Source organism: Erithacus rubecula (assembly GCF_903797595.1).
Source record: "Erithacus rubecula genome assembly, contig: scaffold_599_arrow_ctg1, whole genome shotgun sequence".
NCBI lineage: Eukaryota > Metazoa > Chordata > Aves > Passeriformes > Muscicapidae > Erithacus > Erithacus rubecula.
This window is the reverse complement of record NW_027635739.1, coordinates 4,580-23,113: the sequence shown is the minus strand read 5'-3', so window position 1 is coordinate 23,113 and position 18,534 is coordinate 4,580. Positions and strand designations below refer to the sequence as shown.

The window sequence follows — 18,534 nt, the reverse complement described above, 5'->3', positions numbered from 1 at the left end:
TCAAATGTAGCCTAAATCCACCAGGTTTGGCCTAAAAGCAGCCAAAGGGTTCTCAAATCCACACCAAAGGGGTTTAAAATCCTGAAAATGTACTTAACATTGTCCAAATGGTGCCTAAAATCCAACCTAAAACTGCCCAGTTTATCCTAAAATCACCCAAACAGGCCTAAAATCTTTGGTATGGAGACCGAGAGCAAAATGGGCTCCAGAACTGGCACTGGGACCAAGACTGAGACCAGCACCAACACTGGGACCAGCACCGGGAGAATCCTGGGACTGGGAGCGGCACCGGAACCAGCACCGAGACTGAGATTGGCACTATGAGCACTCTGGGACCAGCACCAGAACCAGAACCAGCACCGAGACTGAGATTGGCACTATGAGCACTCTGGGATCAGCACCAGAACCAGCACCGAGACTGAGATTGGCACTATGAGCACTCTGGGATCAGCACCAGAACCAGCACCGAGACTGAGACTGGCACTGTGAGCACTCTGGGACCAGCACCAGAACCAGCACTGGGACCAGAACCACTCCGAGACTGTGACTGAGACCAAGACTGAAAACAGAACCAGCACCGAGACTGGTACCCATATAGGACTGAGACTGAGACCAAGACCAGCCCTGCTCTGGGATTGAGATCAACACCAGGACCAGATTCAGCACCAGGAGCGCTCCAGGACTGCTCCAAGACTGGGACCGACACCGGGAGCGCTCTGGGACCTCCGCGTTCACTCTGGGGAGTTTTGGCTGCGCTCCCGAACGGGACTGGGAGGGACCCCTGGGTGGGGCAGGGCCCCATCGGTTCACATCGTCCTGGTGCAGCCAGAACGGTCCATATGGTCCCAGTTTGTACAATCCCAGTCCATATGGTCCCAGTTTGTACAATCCTAGTCCATATGGTCCCAGTTTGTTCAATCCCAGTCCATATGGTCCCAGTTTGTAAAGTCCCAGTCCATGTGTTCCCAATTTCTACAATGCCAGTCCATGTGTTCCCAGTTTGTACAATCCCAGTCTGGAAGGCCCTGATCCATCTGGTCCCAGTCTGTGCAGTCCCAGTCAGGAGGATCCCAGTCCATGTGATCCCAGCCCCCATCATCCCAGTCTGGATGCTCCTGCATGGATCACTGGAATACCAGTTCCCAGCCAGGAAAAGTTGTTCCTGCCTGTACTGGTTTTGGTTCTCCAATTTGAGATTTCCCAGCCAAGGCACCTATTTATATCACAGCTTTAGCACCCTGATCTTGTTCCCAATCCCTATCTCGTTCCTGTTCCCCTTCCCAAACTTGTTCCCATTCCCAATCCTGTTCCCAATCCCTAACTCGTTCCTGTTCTTGATCCCATTCTCAATCTTCTTACTGTTCCCATTCCCAGTCCTGTTCCTGATCTATATCTCATTCCTATTCCCATTCCAATCCCAATCCCATTACTGGTCCTGATCCCTATCTCGTTCCCATTCCCAATCTTCATCCTATTCCTGTTCCCATTCTCAATTCCAATCCCATTCTGATTCCCACTTCTGTTCCTGTTCCCATTCCCAATCTCATTCCCATTTCTGATCCCTATTCCATTTGATCTTAATCCCTTTCCCAATACTGATTCCTTTCCCATTCCCAAACTCGATTGCATTCCCAATCGCTATTTCATTCCCAATCCCGATCCCGATCCTGATCCCGTTCCCATTCCCAACCCTGATCCTGTTCCCAATCCCGTTCCCGGTCTCTCTGCTGTTTCCAGGGAATCGTTTTGATCTCAACCTTCACCCCAAACTGAGGGGGTCAAAACCCCCCAATCCCCAAACGGGATTTTGGGGGCAGCATTGAGAGATTTGGGGGGGGTTGTGTGGGAGCCCAGGGCATACCTGTGGCCTCCTTGGGGGTCTCAAAACACCCCTGGCAAGGGTCTCAAAGACTCCTGAGTGAGATCCTAGTGTCTTAGGCACTGAACTTTAACCCCTGGGGAAAATTACAAACCCAGAGGGAATGGAAACAAGCTACCAAAATTAGTGAAGTGTAAATTAGATTGTTAGAACGTAGATAAATAGACTTTTGGGAATGTTTATGATAAGGGACATGTGGCCAAGATGGAGAATTTGGGGGGTGGACACCTTTTCCTCCTTCTTCTCCATGTCATCCATGCTGGGTGACACGTTGGCCTCTTGGATTGGATGGGGTCAGGGCTGGACAATTTAATAAAATTGTATTGTATTGGGAAAATTTTGCAAACATATAATACGTAGTGCAAACTATATAAGATCAGCCCTGCCTTCACCAGGCAGATTCCACCATGGATGCCAGGCTGAGCAGACCCTGCTGGCCAGGCAAAAAGTCTCTGAGATATGAAACAATAAACAATCCTTGGAACAAGAGAAAACCATCTCCGGCAATCTCTCTTCAGCTGCTTCAGAGAAAACCAGGGTTTGAACCACCTTCGTGTCCCTCTGGGGTGATCTCGGGGCAAAGGAGAAACCTCAGACTGGGACATATATCAGGAAGACTCAATACTGGAGCTGTCATGAGTGTTTCTTTTATCTCCTTGAATCCTTCCTCATCTTGTTTGGTCCATTTTAATCTATCAGTAGTGAGCTTTTCATATAGGAATTTTACCTTTTCACTATATCCTTCAATACACTGTCTGCAATATCCCAAAAGTCTCAGTAGCTGCCTTATTTTCCTTTTTGTTTGTGGGGAGGGTAGGGCAACAATCTCTGCTACTCTTTCAGGGTCTAACTTCTTTTTCCCTTTTGTTAGCCAATGTCCCAGATATTTAACCTCAGGTTCGGTAAACTGGAGTTTTGACTTGGAAACCTTTAATCCTTTGTCCCCTAGTAAATTAAGTAATGCTATGGAACTTGTTCTTATATCTTCCTCTTTTGGACCTGCTACCAGTAGATCATCCACATTTTGTAAAAATTTGGTCCCTTCTACTTGCACAAACTGACTCAGCAACTGTTGGCTGAACAGGTTTGGTGAGTCTAGAAACCCCTGTGGCAAAGGAGTCTCCTTGTGTTGTTGCTTTCTGTTTGTATCTGGATCTTCCCATTGAAAGGCAAAGTAGTCCCGACTGTTTGGCTAGGGTGCAGGCCCAAAATGCATCTCTTAAACCTACACTATGCCAGGTATCTTCAGGAGAAACATTATTTAATATAGTGTATGAATTTGAGGCAGTAGGAAATAATGTTCTAGTTCTCCACTTCATAGCTCTCAGTCTTGTACTAACCTGTAGCTACCATCAGTCTTCTGTACTGCCAAGACAGGAGTGTTATGTCTAGACATGCAGGGTTTCAAAGCCCCCTTTTTCAATAGGTCTTCTATTACAGGTTTCAGTCCTTTCCTTCTTTCCATAGGAATGGGGTATTGTTTAATTCTAATGGGATCCTCTGGCCTATCAATTTCAATGTGAATCTGCTTCATTTCTAGTTTTCCAGCTTCCATTTGGGTGTGCCAGACTTTAGGATCTATTCTTTTCTCATCCTCTATTGTTAAATTATATGGACTTACCATGAGCCGGGATCCCTTTACAATCAGACTTATTTTCAAAGCTACCATTAAATCTCTCCCTAGCAAGTTATAATAAGCTTCCTCGACTAATAGCATATTCCCTAAACAAAACCTGGTCTCTGATTCTATTTCTACATCTTTAATTACTGGAACCTTGAAGGGTTCCCCTTTTGCCCCAATAAATACCATAGTATCGTTGCTTCTATTACATCCTGGGGGCAACTGCTGAACAGTACTTTGCTCAGCTCCTGAATCCACTGTGAATATAAATTCAAGTTTTTGGGTTCCCATTCTCAGCTTTACCAGGGGCTCTCTGGATGGTCTGTACCCTAAATGAGAAAGCCCCTGACACGTCTTATCTTCCTGGAAAATCTTCTTGTCTCTCATCCTCTTCTTACACTCTCTCTTGAAATGGCCTTTTTTCTTACAATAGAATTACTCTGGTGCATCCCTTTGATTGTCTGTGTTCTTCTGGGAGAGGCTTCGTTTCTTCTGAGGTTGACGGTTCTGTGTTGGTTTCACATTATCTTGGACCCTCTCCTGCTTTTGTGCTTCCTTCACAGCTGCCACCAACACCTTTACTTGTGCTTTCTGCTGCTCTTCTTCCCTTCTCGTATAAACCTGCTGCACTTCTCTAAGTAGGTGCTATAACCCTTTTTCCTGCCATCCTTCTATTTTCTTGAACTTCCTCTGTTATGCCTTCCCATGGTCTCCCAACAAACTGTGTTTTTAAAAGGACTTCCCTGACTGGGGAATCAGGGTCTGTTCCTGAATACATTCGGAGACTTTTTCTCAACCTCTCCAACGATTCTGAGAATGGTTTTATTTCTGCCCAGTTTGAATTTTGTTTCATGTTGTAAAGAATGTATCCTATCAATCATATTTTCTAAATTAAACCAGTTGCTGTGTGCCCAATCTTCTCCCCCTTGGGAGGGTCTGGTGTTATATTTAGCTAATAAAGTGAAAAACACAGCTTTATCGTTAGTATTATGATTTTCAGTAATTTTTGCTAGGGGGAAAAAAACACTTCAGGGAGTTCAACACTTAGTTACATGCACAACTTTCACTGTGCTCAGCCCCCTCTCTTCCCTGGGTGGGTGAAGGGACCACCCTGCTTGGGAGGCGTTACTGTAGTCACAAAACCAGCTTGTCTCTTCGTGATCCCAAGCAGTCAAAAAATGAAACAAAACAAAACAAAAAACAAACCAAACAAACAAACAAACAAAACCCCAACAATAACAACAATAACAACTATGAATTTCAGTTGTTTTGTGAGGGGGGATGTAAAGCCACTAAGGGAGGTCAACACTTAGTTACACACACAGATTTTGCTGTGTACAGCCCCCTCTCTTCCCTGGGTGGGTGAAGAGACTAGAGTTACATACACAAACAAAAAACAACAAGAACAGCACAGTTCTGCCTTTTGTACCAAGAGATCTTTTGTGAATTTCTGAAGACAGAGCCCTCAAACGAGCGTAGGGATGCTTTTCACGCAAGTGCGTGCAGTTTGCGGGAAATCTGAAATGCCCCCCTTGCTTTCTAGCCTGACTCACCCTGTCGAGGTGGCCAATTAGGTGCGGCTGAGGCAAGACATCCTTCTCCTCTTACAGACTACACAAAACCAGCAGCCCTTCAGTGTGTCAGAAATCCTGTTTGTGACGCCAATTTAATGTCACTATCAGCTCAACCTGAGCGGGAGTCGTGATGGTTCTTTTGACCCCAGGGTGTAAAAGACAAAAAGCTAGATACTCAGGTTTTATTCAACAGAAAGCAGTAATGCAGTTTATTGTGTGTTAGCAATTCAGTTTTGTGATAGAAGAGAGAGAGAGAGAGAAAGAGGTAAAGGAAATTAAGTAAAAGGGGAGAGATAGAGAGAGAAAGGATGGGATATAGCTACCAACAGATGGGACGCATCCTTGTGGTCATCCGATGATAGATACATCTTCAATCCATCAGGGAGAAAGAGATCTCAAAGTATCTTTTAAAAAGTCACTTTATTGTATGAGGAGATTGTCACTCCATGAAACAGGTGCAGGAACAGGGTGCTTTCCCTGCTCTTGAGAGCAGCATACCATGGCAAGCTCCAAGCACACCAACAAACAGTCCCTTGGCAAGCATCCACCTCAGCCAGGCCAGAACTCAGATCCAGAGTGAGTGGTGGGGTCCTGGGGTCTCAGTCTCTGATGATGCTGGTGAGGCAGATCAGAGAAAATTTAGACCAACTCTTACAGGGAGGGAGGGGGAATCCTTCTTCAGCCGGCTGCAGCCAAGCTGCTTTTCGGCAGGGTAGGGACTGGCTGTTGTGGAGCTGGCTGGGAGGGATGCAGTAGCATAGGCCTGATGAGCTGTGCCTGTGTCCCATAGGAATGCAAGAGTACTACCCCCCAGAGTGGATCTTCTTTGGCTGCCACCAGGGCCAGCCAGCCACCATCTGGTCCCTGGGCATTCTGCTCTATCACCTGGTGTGCAGGCACCTTCCTTTCAGAACCGGAGAGGACATTGTCCGGGGCCAGCTCTTCTTCCCGCCCCACATGTCTCAAGGTGGAGATGTGCCTTCAGGGCACGGGAACAAGAACAGGTTTGGGAGTGGGCAGTTGGCACATCAGCATCCTGTTCTTGCAGCTAATGAGGAGGTTGATCTCCTGGGCTTAGCAGGAGGAGGTGGTACGTGTGTCTCTGTGCTGCTCACCTCCAAAAGGGAAGATGGATGGGAGGCTTTGGGTGCAGCTCTGAGCACTCCTAGTGTGGCATGGGCACTGTGGAATCTGGGAGAGCATGGCCAGGAGTTATCCAGCATTTTCTGGTTTCTCTCTGCAAAGTGCCAGCACCTCATCAGGTGTCTGCAGACAGGCCATGCCTGGAAGACCTTGTAGAGCATTCTTGGCTGCAGAAGCCCCACCTGGCCCAGGAGACAGCAGAGATCCATCCCTCTGCACAGTAGGATGCAGGAGCCCAGGAAGTTCCAGCTGCTCACGTCTCGTGGTGCTCAGAGAAATCCCGAGCTTTTCCGTGTGGCCTCGGCACAGAGCAGAGAGCGCAGCCCAGGAGATACTTCCATGGGTCCCTGGTGAGTTGTGGAGGGAGCAGCTCAGGGCTCCCCATCTTCTTGGAGAAGTCGTGGCACAGTGTGGTGAAGTTGCCCCGGACTGGAAGAGGGGAAACATCCCCCTGCAGCTCAATGGCATCACGATGTCCCTGCAAGCTGAGGCACAGCTGGCGTGTTCTTCTGGAGCACGACATGGAGCTGGAGAATGCCATCCTGGAGCTGGCTGCTGGCGGGGCAAAGCCGATGGGCTTTGGTTGCGGCCCCTTCCCGGAGGACACACTCTGCACCCCGACAAAATCGATGAGTTCCCAGCTGGCACAGGGGTGGGGACGATGCTCGTGATTCCAGGCACGGCAGGGCTTGGCCCGGCCACGCACCGCAGGTTCCCTGCTTGGTGGCAATGGGGAATATTAATCTTTCTGCCACCTGCCCAGCTGCTTTTTGTCGGGACAGGGGATGGGTGTTGTGGAAGGGGAGCTGGCTCCTGGCCTTGCTGACAGTTTCTGCCAGCATGCCTGCCACAGACTGGGGTGGGGGCAGCCAGCCTGACCAAAGCATCCATCTGTGTGGATGGGGAGCAGCAGAGAGGGAAGGGTTCTGAAGCCATGCCCCAGCTGCTCTGCTTTGCAGGCGCTCGAGGAAGAGATGGACTCACAGGTGGGAAAGGTGGGGTTTGTCCCCACGTGTGGAGAGGTTTCATTCTCACATGTAGTGGTCAGACCTTCCCCAGGCCTGTGAAACTGTCATAACCTTTGGCGCTTTTCCTTGTTTCCAGGTCTTGTTCGGAATTCACTTTGATGCAATTCTTCTTTGTTTTTTCCAGGAAGATTGCACCCGGTGCCTGGACCGGGTGGGGAAGCGCTGGCGCCATCCATGGAGCCCGTCCAGTGCCGGCACTACCCCGGGGGGCCACAGTGTGTGGGGACATCCCCTTCAGGAAGGACGAGGAGCTCGTGTGGGATCAGCTCCTCTCCTGGCAGCAGGTCTCCAGAGCTGGGTACCCGGCTCCACAGCACAGGTGGCAGAAGGGCTTGGGGCAGAGGGCAGCGGGCACACGAGAATCTCGCTCTTGCAGCTGCTGAGGAGGTTGCTGTGCCATGCTTAAGCAGAAGAGGTGGAGCTTGGCCTGCCATGCTGCTCTCCTCTAAAAATGAGAGAATGGTCGGGAGGTTTGGGCTCTGAGCACAGCCAGCAGCCTGTCCCACGCACAGGCCATGGTGGGACACGGGGGACAGGAGCCTGCTGCCACTGACCGTGGCTTTCTGGTTTCTCTGCCCAGGCTACCAGCACCTCATGCCATGGAAATGGCACCACTCGGCCTGCCAGGCTGGGAGGGCTGGAGGGCGGCGGGTGTTCACTTGCTGTCAAAAATATTTTTTTTCTTGTCATTATCATCATCATCAGAGCATTTCTTTCATCCTTTTCCAAGCTTTTGGCCTCCCTTTTTCCAAGGAAATATTTTTCTGTCCTTCCTCCGCCACTTGGTGGCATTTGGGATGGAGGGGTTAAGCAGCCTGAAAAATTCAACAACGGCTCCTTTTGCCAACTGCAGCAGCCCTTCAAGAACCCTGAGCTTCCAGCAAGGTCTGTGTGTGCCTTGCAAAAGGGAGTGGCTTGGCTGGGATGGAGCTGTCAACCCCCTGCAAAAGCTGGGAGGAAATCAGAAGCAGCAAAATTCCATTTTGGCTCAAAGGCTGCCCAGATTCTTCATGCTTTCCCTGTATTCCAAGATAGGCAGGCAGGGCTGGACTCCAGCAAGGTTCAATCTCTTGGTGCTCCCTGGCATCAAAGAGATCAAGTAAACTCTTGTATGCACTGATTGCAATAAGGGAACTGAAGCAAAAAAGATGTCAGAACGGTCAGGCAGGTGAAGCAGCTGCGCTGGGGTCCCTTGCTGTCTTTTCTCCCTGGCATGGCTCAGCTCACAGACTCTCGGGCTGGGGGTGGGGCTGCTCTGCTTCTGCCAGCACCATGGCCCCGCTCTTGGACAAACAATTTTCTCCTAGGGGAGCCCTGCATACTTCTCCACACACCTTTCATAAAGGCCATAAAACCAACTGCAAGCATTCTGCCTACAGTAGCTTTCCACACAGGGCTGCAGAAATCCAGGACAACTGCAAGTGAATGCTGGAAGGGTTTTGTCCAGTTCCTTCCAGCAGAATTCTCCATGATCTGATGCAATTTTACTCATATTTAACATGAGAGCATGTTTGATGATGAATAACAAGCCTTGGAAGCATGAGGTACAGGGCTAACATGTGAAAGCATGAGCCTATCCTCCAAAGTGATCCATTTAATTGTCCATTTTGTTACTCTTCCACACTTGCTTGGAGGCAAAGCAGGCATGGGATGCACTATGGTCCGTTGCAGGGTCAGCAGGGCTGGCAGTGACAAAACAGGCAATCTGCTTCATTGTGAGCTACTACAGAGCTACATCCCAATGTGGGATTTTTAACAGTTCTTTTCCTGCATGAGATACATAAAGAAGGTCCCAAATGATCATGTTGCAAGCATGCAGTAAAGAACTGATCCTGCTATCCTAGTGAAGCTTTGGCAATTACACTCTTCCCATTCACCTTTATACAAAGACACTTCAGGTTTCTCCCCACACTTGCAATGCTGGCAGTCGCTGTTTCCCATTTACTGTTCTTCCCCAGAGAGTGATGGTACAGCTACTGCTTTAAAACAAAAGGCCCTGACATCTGGATTAAGTGTTACTATTGGTATCTACCCAGATCTTCACTTACCAGTACCCTCAAGCACCAGCAGGAGGGCCAGGCATCATTCTGTCCGTGGATGTTCGTATTGTTGGTGTGCAAGAGCAATGACTTTGAGGAGGGATAAAAATGCCCCTTTTCAAACAGTGGGTGTGAAAGGAGATGTGAAGTTTCACTGCCTTTTCTAGGATATTTTAGAAAGATCTAAGTGACTATCGGGGCATGGAGAGGCTCCCTGATTTTGTCTCCAGAGGAATCCTCATAGGACACATGCACTCTGCTGGTGATGGCAACCCCATAAGCTCACAGACTAGTTTTCCCTGCAAACACGCCACCCTTCCTGGGCTTTACTGGGCCAGGACTAGACCTGTAGCTAAGCAAACACATAGAGTTTGACATACTGTTTTCCCTTCAGAAAACCTAACACGTTCACATACATTTTCTTCTGTAACATCAGAAGCTGGTAACCAGGAGGACTTTGCTGTCAAAAGGCTACAGTTTGCACTGGGCCCAAAAGTGTTTTTTCCAAAGGCAAAGCAAATTGAAATGTGAAGTTTAAAAGCTTCAAATGATGACGAAAGGAAACTGCAAAATAATTTCTGGAAAGGCAGCACAGTCAATGATCATACAGCCCACCAAGAGCTGCAGCTGAATCCAGAATTGCTTGTTCCAGTTATTCAGGAATTCATTACACTGGCAAGCACTGATCCATGGTAACAAATTATCCCATTCCCCTGGCCTGAATGGATCCCAAGCTGGGATAAAGATTTGAGAAACCATTGACAAATGTTATTGACCTCACAGTCCACTCATCCTCCTGCAAACAACTGTGATTGAAGACACCTCTGAGCCAGATCTGGGTGAGACTGCAAAGGAGCAAACCTTTGTGATTTGGGAACACTTCTCTTTGTTTCTCTGCTCAGGCCTTTTGTGAGCACAGAATACATCTAACTAGAAAATTTAGAGTATACAGGATCTGTTGGGTCCATTATCCCCCAAACATCTCAATGGGTGGCCCCATTAAAATTCCAAGTTATAAACTTGGAATTAACAGGACAAATGACACAATTTTCAAAACAGGAAGAGGAGAGGCCAAGTGAAGAAAGAATATGGTGAGACACTGGCACATTGAGTAAGCTGCACTCTGATAACCTCCAAACTATTAGGTCCTGGACTCACATCCTCTGCTTGGTTTTTTTAAAAAATAGTTTATTCAAAATATAAAAATCAAAACATGTCATCCGAATAAAATATATACAATTCAAAATATATCATCAAAATTTTAAAGATACAATCAGGATAGATTTATTCAAACCTACAGCTAACTATCATAACATCTGTACATATGTAGCTATACAGGCTAATGCATAAATCCTTTTCTTCAAAAACTCTTTGGATAGGCAGCAGCTTCTTCCTGAGCTTGGAGGTAAGAGAACTCTTCTACACCAGAGGCAAGGACTTTGTGGCTAGGAGAATATAGGAAACATCCAGGAAAAACTTCTTGGCAAGAGTGGAGCCAGCCAGGTCTGCAAAGTGAAGACACCCAAAATTTAACAGAGGCTGCAATGCAAACCTAAAGAATCTGAAGGTCCCCATGCCGTGGGACACATTTCCTGGAAACCTCTAAATAGCTGCCCAGGGAAACATGTTCCTGCCAGCAGCCCCTTGGGGCAGGTCAGGGCCACACCCTGACCCACTTGCACAGAGCTCTCAGGGCAGCAGCCTGGCCTCTGGGCTGCCCTGGGAAAGCAGGGAGCTCAGAGCCCTGTGCTTCCAGCAATGGCTCAGCTGCACATGCAGCTTCCTGCTCCTCTCACTGCCCCACAGCTGAACAGCCCTACAGATCCACAGGGCATTGGGAGTAGCACAGCTCATGGCAAGGGGCACCTGCAGGGCAGAACTGTTCCCTGGCAATGTGCACAGGCTCTCCAGGCTGGTACAAGACCCCTTCCTCCTGCCAGAGATTGGCCCAGCTCCCACCTTACCTCTGTGTGAGGCTGAACCATGCTGGGCCTTCGCCTTGTCCTCAGTCTGGAGCTGCTTCAGGCCCCCTGAACTAGGAAGGACAGTGGAGAGAGCAGGGGCAGATGCACATCCTTCCTCAGTATTTTGTCATTTTTGGCACAGCTAAAACGTCAAATCCGGTGGTGTCCATCTCATCACTTGGTCAGCTTGCTGGAGAACACCAAGCCTTCACCAGCGCAAAATGCTGCAGAGCTTTACCCACACATGTGGGGGCTGGCTGGCAGCACACTTCTTCATTTTGGTGCCCATCACCTGGTAGAGGGCAGAGGTGAGCCTGGTGAGCACTGTGCGGACCTTGGCGCTGTGGAAAGACAGTGCCTTGTTCTCCAGCAAGGACCAGAGCACGGGCAGGGCGCAGCGCTGGATGACTTCAGGGCTCCTGGCATGAACTTCTTCCACCAGCTCTGCCGGGACAGAGACACAAGACTCTTATCACCAACCTCTATGTAAACAAAGATCTACCCCTAGTTTTGCTTCTTGGAAGCCTCTCTGGCTAAGAGCAGTGAAATAGCACACAGAGTCCCACGATCCAGAAATGGCCAAAGCAGCTGATCCTCCCCAAAACAGAACCACTAACTCCTCAGGACTAATTTCTCCAAATGGAGCCTCGTAACTGTGGCAGAATTTGTACATGTACTAGATCATTTCACAATCTGTTTCCGCATCAACAAAGACTGAAATGTCAACATGCCTTTTATTTCCATTTAGAAGTTTTCTAAACCCACACTGAAGATTTGGAAATGCATTTGGCATGCATTGGAAATAATTGAGAGATTTCTAACACAAAGATGATTCCATTTTGGTGACCCATGATGTCAAGTGCCAAAACTCTAATCTGGCTCTTCCCTTTGCTCAGTGGCACATAGTAAAAGGCAGTATTAGACCACACTTTCAAACTCTAGCCCACAGAGATGGGTGCTGCTTGACAGTTGGATTAGAAACATCACTGACTAGCTGGTGTCATTGGCAGAATGTTTTTGTGGTTTCCGACAAACAGCTGTTTCAAACCTCAGGGTGTCTTAGATAATTACCCAGACCCCATTGCTGTGGTATTTGAGCATTTCCACATTTTAATGGCATTTTCTCTTCCAATGTTAACGGCATTTTTTTACAATGTGCACTGAAATACCAGAATAGAGAGAGAAAAATGCTACACAAGGGTCTGAAATTTAACCAAAACACGAGTGTTTTCTCACATTCTCCCTGAAGCCTGCTCCCTGCAAATTTTCTGAACTGCACTATATGAAACACAGCCAAAAATTTACTAACCAACAGGCTCCTTGCATGCAAAATAACTCCAAAACTAAATTCCCTCTTCCTGGAGATCTACCTTATTCAAACACTCTTTAAAGGGCCTGTGACATTGCCAATCACTGAACATTGCCCTTTCAAGATTCCAATGAAGATACAAAGTGTATGAAACTTTCCATTTAGAGATGCTGGCACACTTAGCAGTGAATTTAGACCCAGTTGAAGCAAGGCTATAAAGCATCTTGTCTACTGTATATTAAGATTATCATTTTTACATTCCTTGCTGACATAGCAAGCTCCTTGAGGAATATATTATCAGCTGCATTTGCAGCATTTTGGACAGCACTGACACAAGAAGACACTGTTTGAACATGCTCAGTCCAATGCCACTTTGACAGCACAGGCAGGGAGCCTCAGCACTCTGCTTCTGCCCCTCTGCCACCAAAGGCTGCCTTGCACCAAATCCGTGCCTCTAATCTGTGTGTTGAGTTTTGACCTAAGCTGTGACCCCCAGGCACTGCAGGGTTCAGCCTCAAAACATTCCAAGAATAAAACAATAATTCTGTAAGGACAAAACAAATGGATCCCTGCAACAGCACTTGCCATCATTTTCCCTAAAGGATCATAGATGTCCCCGAGCTTCCAAGAGAGGAGCCAGTTGGGTATTTTTAGCCCCTGCCTTTCCTGCAGGTGGGTTCTGAGATGCCCCAGTGAGAGCTCAGCCCCCAGACAGAGTGCTGCCCCCATCTCAGGTGCTGCACAGCTCTGCAGCAGCCAGGGAAAACCTGCCAAACACACCTGCCATGGGGATTGGGCAGGAGGGACGAGCTCAGCACCCCCAATTTGGAGCAGTTGCTCTACTGTCCATTCACAGGCACTCCCTGTAAATATTCCCTGGGAAGAGCTCTTGGCTTAGAAGGGGAGCCCATACCTGTGATCCGCTCTGTGATATCCAGAAGAGCTTGTCCACTCAGTTGACCCCATTGGTGGCTGAACTCTTTCATCAGTGATACTTTGTCTACAGGAGAAACACACATTTCTGCTCACTTTTCTGAGGTCATAGGAGAAAGGACAGTAGGGAGGGAAAGAGCAGGGCAGCCTCAATATATAAGCTCAAGTAGATTTCTGCTGATTTTTGAATCCTTTTCTTCTTTCCTTCCAGCCTATTTGTGAGGGGTTTAAATTCCCAAAGAAAAGCTCTCCTTTCACATTTGTAAATGCAAAGTTTTCTGCTGTACCAGGAGCTATGTTAAACATTTCACATAAGGGACCCCAAGAGTTCAACCACACATAAGCAGTGAAAGGGTTTTGCATTCCAGAGCAAACAGGAAGAAGACCAGACTCGGGATACAGAAAGGCACTGGGTCAGGCAGTTCATGAGTTCACAGAGCAGCTGAACTCAAGAAAGTGGAAACTCCCTTGAAGATCTGCCTCTTTAACACTCCATTTTTCAGGCATATTTCCCCAGTGCAGCAGTTTCAGAGCTGACATAAATCTCTGCAGCAAAGGAATTTAGAGCAGCCCTTGCTTGTGTACAGCCACCCTGCCCCCATGCAACACAGCATGTGGAACAAGGCATCACTGACAGCTTCATTTCTATCTGTTTGTTTTGAAGAAATTAACTTGGTGAATCACAATTTTTCCTTTGAAAAAAAGACAAAGAAGGAAGGTGGAAAATAGGCAGCTAATGCCTACAAATGTGGAGCCTTCCAGGAGGCTGCTCTGTAGAACCTCTGATGGGCCAGTGTCCCTTCATGCCAACAGCAAAGCTATTCATTTGGAAAGTCAAATGAGGTCCAAGGAAACTCCAAAAACCCCTTTGCCTCTGAATTGTAGCAAAGCTCTAGTCCAGGACCTCTTCTCCAGACAAGCAGCACAGAGCCAAGGGCTCCTGGCACTTTTGGGAAAGGCTGACACATTCAAGCCTGTTGGGGGACTGGTGTCTAAGGACTGCACCTCCACAGCTTCTGGTGAATGTGAGCTGGAGCGTTCCACAGGCAGCAAGAGCTCTCCAGGCACTCAGTGTTCTCTTGTGTCAGAGAGGCAGAGACACAGCTGAGGAGAGTCTATGTCAGGGGTCAGCCTTACCTAAATGAGCAATGGATTCTTCCAGAGCGTTCACAGCTGCAGAATGAACCCCAGGGTCCTTTGAGTTCAGGTTCTTTAGTATTCCTTCCACCAAAAGGACGATCACTGGGTTCAAGTCATCTTCCAGGATGGCTATGATTTCTGCCAGCACGTCCAGCGCCATCTGCTTCACTTTCTTGTGAGTGTCAGATATTCTCAGGACAAAATCATCAAAAATCTGTGGAGAGAAGAAGCAGCATGAAAGCTGGATTGAAATGTCCTTGTTTGAAGAGGGGATGTAGAAATGAGCATTCAGTACCCAAGAAGGGTAAACACTATCTTTACCACATGGAATAGAGACAGGGATGGAAATGAGAAGCTGGAGTTGTGCCTGTGCAAGACAGGTTGGAGTTTACAGAAGTATCCTTTTAAAAATACTTGGTTTAAATCAACCCAGCCTGATCCTTCTCTCAACCATCCAAACCCATGTTGTGTCTAGAGAGTAACTGCCATGCTTTCAGTGGCTGGATTCCCTTCACTTCACCCAGCTGGGGGTAGGAGACAGCAGAAGTTACACCAGTGGAAAATTCTGTCATCATCTGATGAACAGCACCAATAGGCAACTGCTAGATAAATACAGTTGGACTGAAAGAACTTACCCTGAAGCCTGGACCTGAATTAAATTGGTCTGGGTAAGAGGGACCAGCCTGTCCCAAACAGCCAGGATGTAGTGCCAAGACACACTGAATTAACTTTACTGCTACAAGTTGGGAGAGGAGCTAAAGGGAAGGAACAGTGAAGATATCCTACATACTTGGACAATGTTAGTGGCGACGAGCTTGGGGCTGCTTTTGCACAGGTCTAGGAGGAGTGCCACTCCTTCCATCCGTGCCTCAAACCCCTTGGCCTCCAGGAGATCGTAAAGCTTCTGGAGCGTCTCCGTTTCATCCCTGGCTGGAGGTAACGTGACCTGGGCTTTTGGACGCTGTAGGAGGCGTCCATCAGAGGTCGACTTCACCCTGGAAATAAAATCAAATTCTGACTTGTTGGTTATATCTGGTAATATCTGCCAGTAATTGTGAGCAAAACATCTAGAGGAGCTTTCCTAATCATGTGATCTCAAGCTAGAAAATCATGAGACTCTGAAAAACAACGTGGACCTCATAGCAATCATTATGGGAGACTGCAAGTAACATTCTCGCCAGTGCTTACTCAGGAAAACCAAGGATGAGATGCATCTGATCTATCTTCAGATGGCTTCCCAAGCACACAGGTCACATTGTAGTGTGGGGAAAGAGAGACACTACTGCCAAGTTTAAATGCCTCCTCATACAGGAGGTGTGTGTCTTATAATAAGAAAACTCATTACTCCAGAGAAGTGTCTCTGCACCAGGCATGACAATCTGGAACAGGAGCTCAGATACATCTGAGCAGATGAACAGGGGCATATCTGAAGGATCTAGAAAATCAGTAACAGAGATAAAAAGAGAAGCCAGACATCCCAGCACTACGCTCACATTAAGTTTGTTTTCCTAGAGACTAGATGCACAGCTAAACATACCCACTGGGAACAATTTTGGATCAACCTGCCTCTTCCATGAGCATGGGAAGGTTCTAGCTATGCTACTGAGACATGTGATTACTTTCCTGCCACCGCTGAGCATGACAGAGCTAAATATATCCTCTCTGTTATCAGAGGAGAACAAGTACAAGTAACTCTGTCATTGGCATGAAGAGACAGCAAGGACCAAATCCCTGTCTGAAATGCAGATTGCAGCACAGGGGGAAATCAACCAAACATCCTGTCCATCAAGCAAATTATTTGAAGGACAGGAATATCAAGACAGAATTGAGACATCTGTTGACCAAAGCTGCTCAGGAATTGCCTTGCTACTTACAACTCAAACTTGGTACTGTTTGAGGGTAAGAAAACTATGATTCAGCCAGGCCAAACCACTTGCATGGGAACTGCTTGTTTGGGGAACGGCATCTTGCTTCTAGACTGGGACTTTTCATCAAAACACCCAGCTGAAAAACACTCCACTCAGATACAATAAAACCCGGGTTGAATTTACTTGTCTCATATCTCTGCAGCAGAGATATGGCCCTCTCCTAGCTTGCACAACACTGCCCTTGCCACTGCTATGATTTTTCTGAGCTGCAACCAGTGGGTGTCTTTTTGTCACCTAATTTTTGTGGAAACTCCTCCAGAGAAGTTTGTTCAGTGTAATGCAGAAGTAGACATTATCATGGGGCATGTGTAGGGAAAGGAAACAATCTCTGGCCATCTCTGCCAGAAAGATTTTCCTGAGGAAAAGACATGTCCAGCCTGTCATGTGCTTTGTCACATCTAACAGAAGTGCTCAGTACCGCTGACTAGAAGGCAATGTGGTCTGGGGCTGCTTGGAGCCATCACTCCTCTTCTTCACAGGGCTCTTGACAGAGGGGAGTTCACCCTTCTGCTCTTCCATCCCCTACAAAGACAGAGAGAAACCGCACGGATCTTTAGAATATAAAATAGGAAATTCCCTGTTGAAAACACAAGTTAGAACCAGGATCACTACTACCAAGGCTTAGGGAAACATTTCCTAACTTACAGAAGGAAACAGGCCAGAGATTCAGTGATGCCAACTCTTTGTTTGCAATAGCCCAAGAAAGGTTATGGGCGCTGCCATACTGAGCAGCAGTTTAAAATCCCAAACTCATGAGTCTTGAGCATAAATGGGAATAATGCAAACTGGTAGGCAACGAGTGTTCTTACAGAAAGCAGCAGAAAAATTTGAACTCTTTGGGTTGAGAGGTGTTCCATTGTGTTGGAAGGTAGTTCAGTTCAACCTGGCTCTCCCTGTTCCTGCACAAAGGCACTCCCTTTTATTATGCAGATAAAAAAGAATAAAAAATTCCCTCCCAAACAAACAAATAATTTTGCACCGGATGGTGCTGAATTCACCAAGCTTCTTCCAGCTCCACAGTTTTTGACAGGAGGGCAATATTCCCAGAAGACAGACAGTAATTGTAGTAATTAGGATCGATTTGCACATTTTTTGCAGTTTTGGAAATGTTGTTGGCACTGCTGCTTCCAATGTCTTTTGCACACACTCTTATCTTCAGAAGCACCATTCTCACTTAATTGCTTTACTGGGGCACAGTAGGGAGGGCGCAGTTGGGGGTTACCCTTAAATGTAAACCCATTTTCTCCTCTTCCCCTTTCCTGTTTGTGACCAATATTCAAAATATTCAAAAGCCCACTTTTTCCCGAATAATATCAGTTCCTCTGTGGTCTGCAGATGAACAGGGATTAACAGCTCATTCCCAGGAGCAAAATGGTTCAGCAGAAGAGGAACGATATAAAGACAGGTTTGGTATGTTTGATCTCCTATTAGCAATGGCAATACTTGCAGAAAGGAGACATTTCTCCTGCCAAACACTTACTCTCTTCTTCATTCTTTTCAGAATATCTTCCAGGTCACGGGCAGGAACGGATCGCTCTAAAAGCATTTTACCTTCTTGGTGATTCAGCAACATCTTCACCATCTCCTGTCCATAATGCCTATGGAAAGATGGAAGGAAGGCGAAGGAAGGCAAAGGAAGGAAGGAAGGTGAAGGAAGGAACGAAGGCAGGAAGGAAGGAAGGAAGGCAGGCAGGAAGGCAGGAAGGAAGGCAGGAAGGAAAGCAGGAAGGAAGAGAAAGAAAGAAAAGTGAACAAACAAATGAAGACTGTTAGCAGAAGAGGCTGATACCTTAAAATCATCAGGTGCAATCCTTGCATAAGAAGGCATTGCCTACTCAGTAAAGAGAGAAAGAAAAACACCATTTCATTCTGAAACTGTGGGTGTGCTTCTGTGGAATCAAAGGATCCCACAGAGCATGGAAACCCATCTGCTTTGTTATAAGATCCTATTAGCAGTGCCTTGCTGCCATTGCACA

General features: G+C 47.3%; 1 protein-coding gene across 1 annotated transcript; it reads right to left on the bottom strand.

The window, feature by feature from the left end:
- Positions 1-11,336: 11,336 nt before the first annotated feature.
- On the bottom strand, positions 11,337-18,143 carry LOC306816447 (TOG array regulator of axonemal microtubules protein 2-like). The gene is made up of 6 exons (XM_079332891.1): positions 18,039-18,143; positions 16,977-17,080; positions 15,421-15,625; positions 14,628-14,844; positions 13,471-13,557; positions 11,337-11,692 (listed from the first exon to the last, which is right to left on the bottom strand). The coding sequence occupies exons 1-6, from the start codon at positions 18,138-18,140 to the stop codon at positions 11,457-11,459; spliced, it is 951 nt and encodes a 316-aa protein (XP_079189017.1). The 5' UTR covers positions 18,141-18,143; the 3' UTR covers positions 11,337-11,456.
- Between the last annotated feature and the right edge of the window lie 391 nt (positions 18,144-18,534).

Excerpts from the sequence above, each read along its gene's own strand:
- LOC306816447 (XM_079332891.1), bottom strand. The coding sequence starts at position 18,140 with ATGGTGAAGATGTTGCTGAATCACCAAGAAGGTAAAATGCTTTTAGAG. Across the intron at positions 13,558-14,627 it reads AGAATCCATTGCTCATTTAG|ACAAAGTATCACTGATGAAA; the intron begins GTAAGGCTGACC and ends TTTCTCCTGTAG. Across the intron at positions 11,693-13,470 it reads TATCACAGAGCGGATCACAG|AGCTGGTGGAAGAAGTTCAT; the intron begins GTATGGGCTCCC and ends CTGTCCCGGCAG.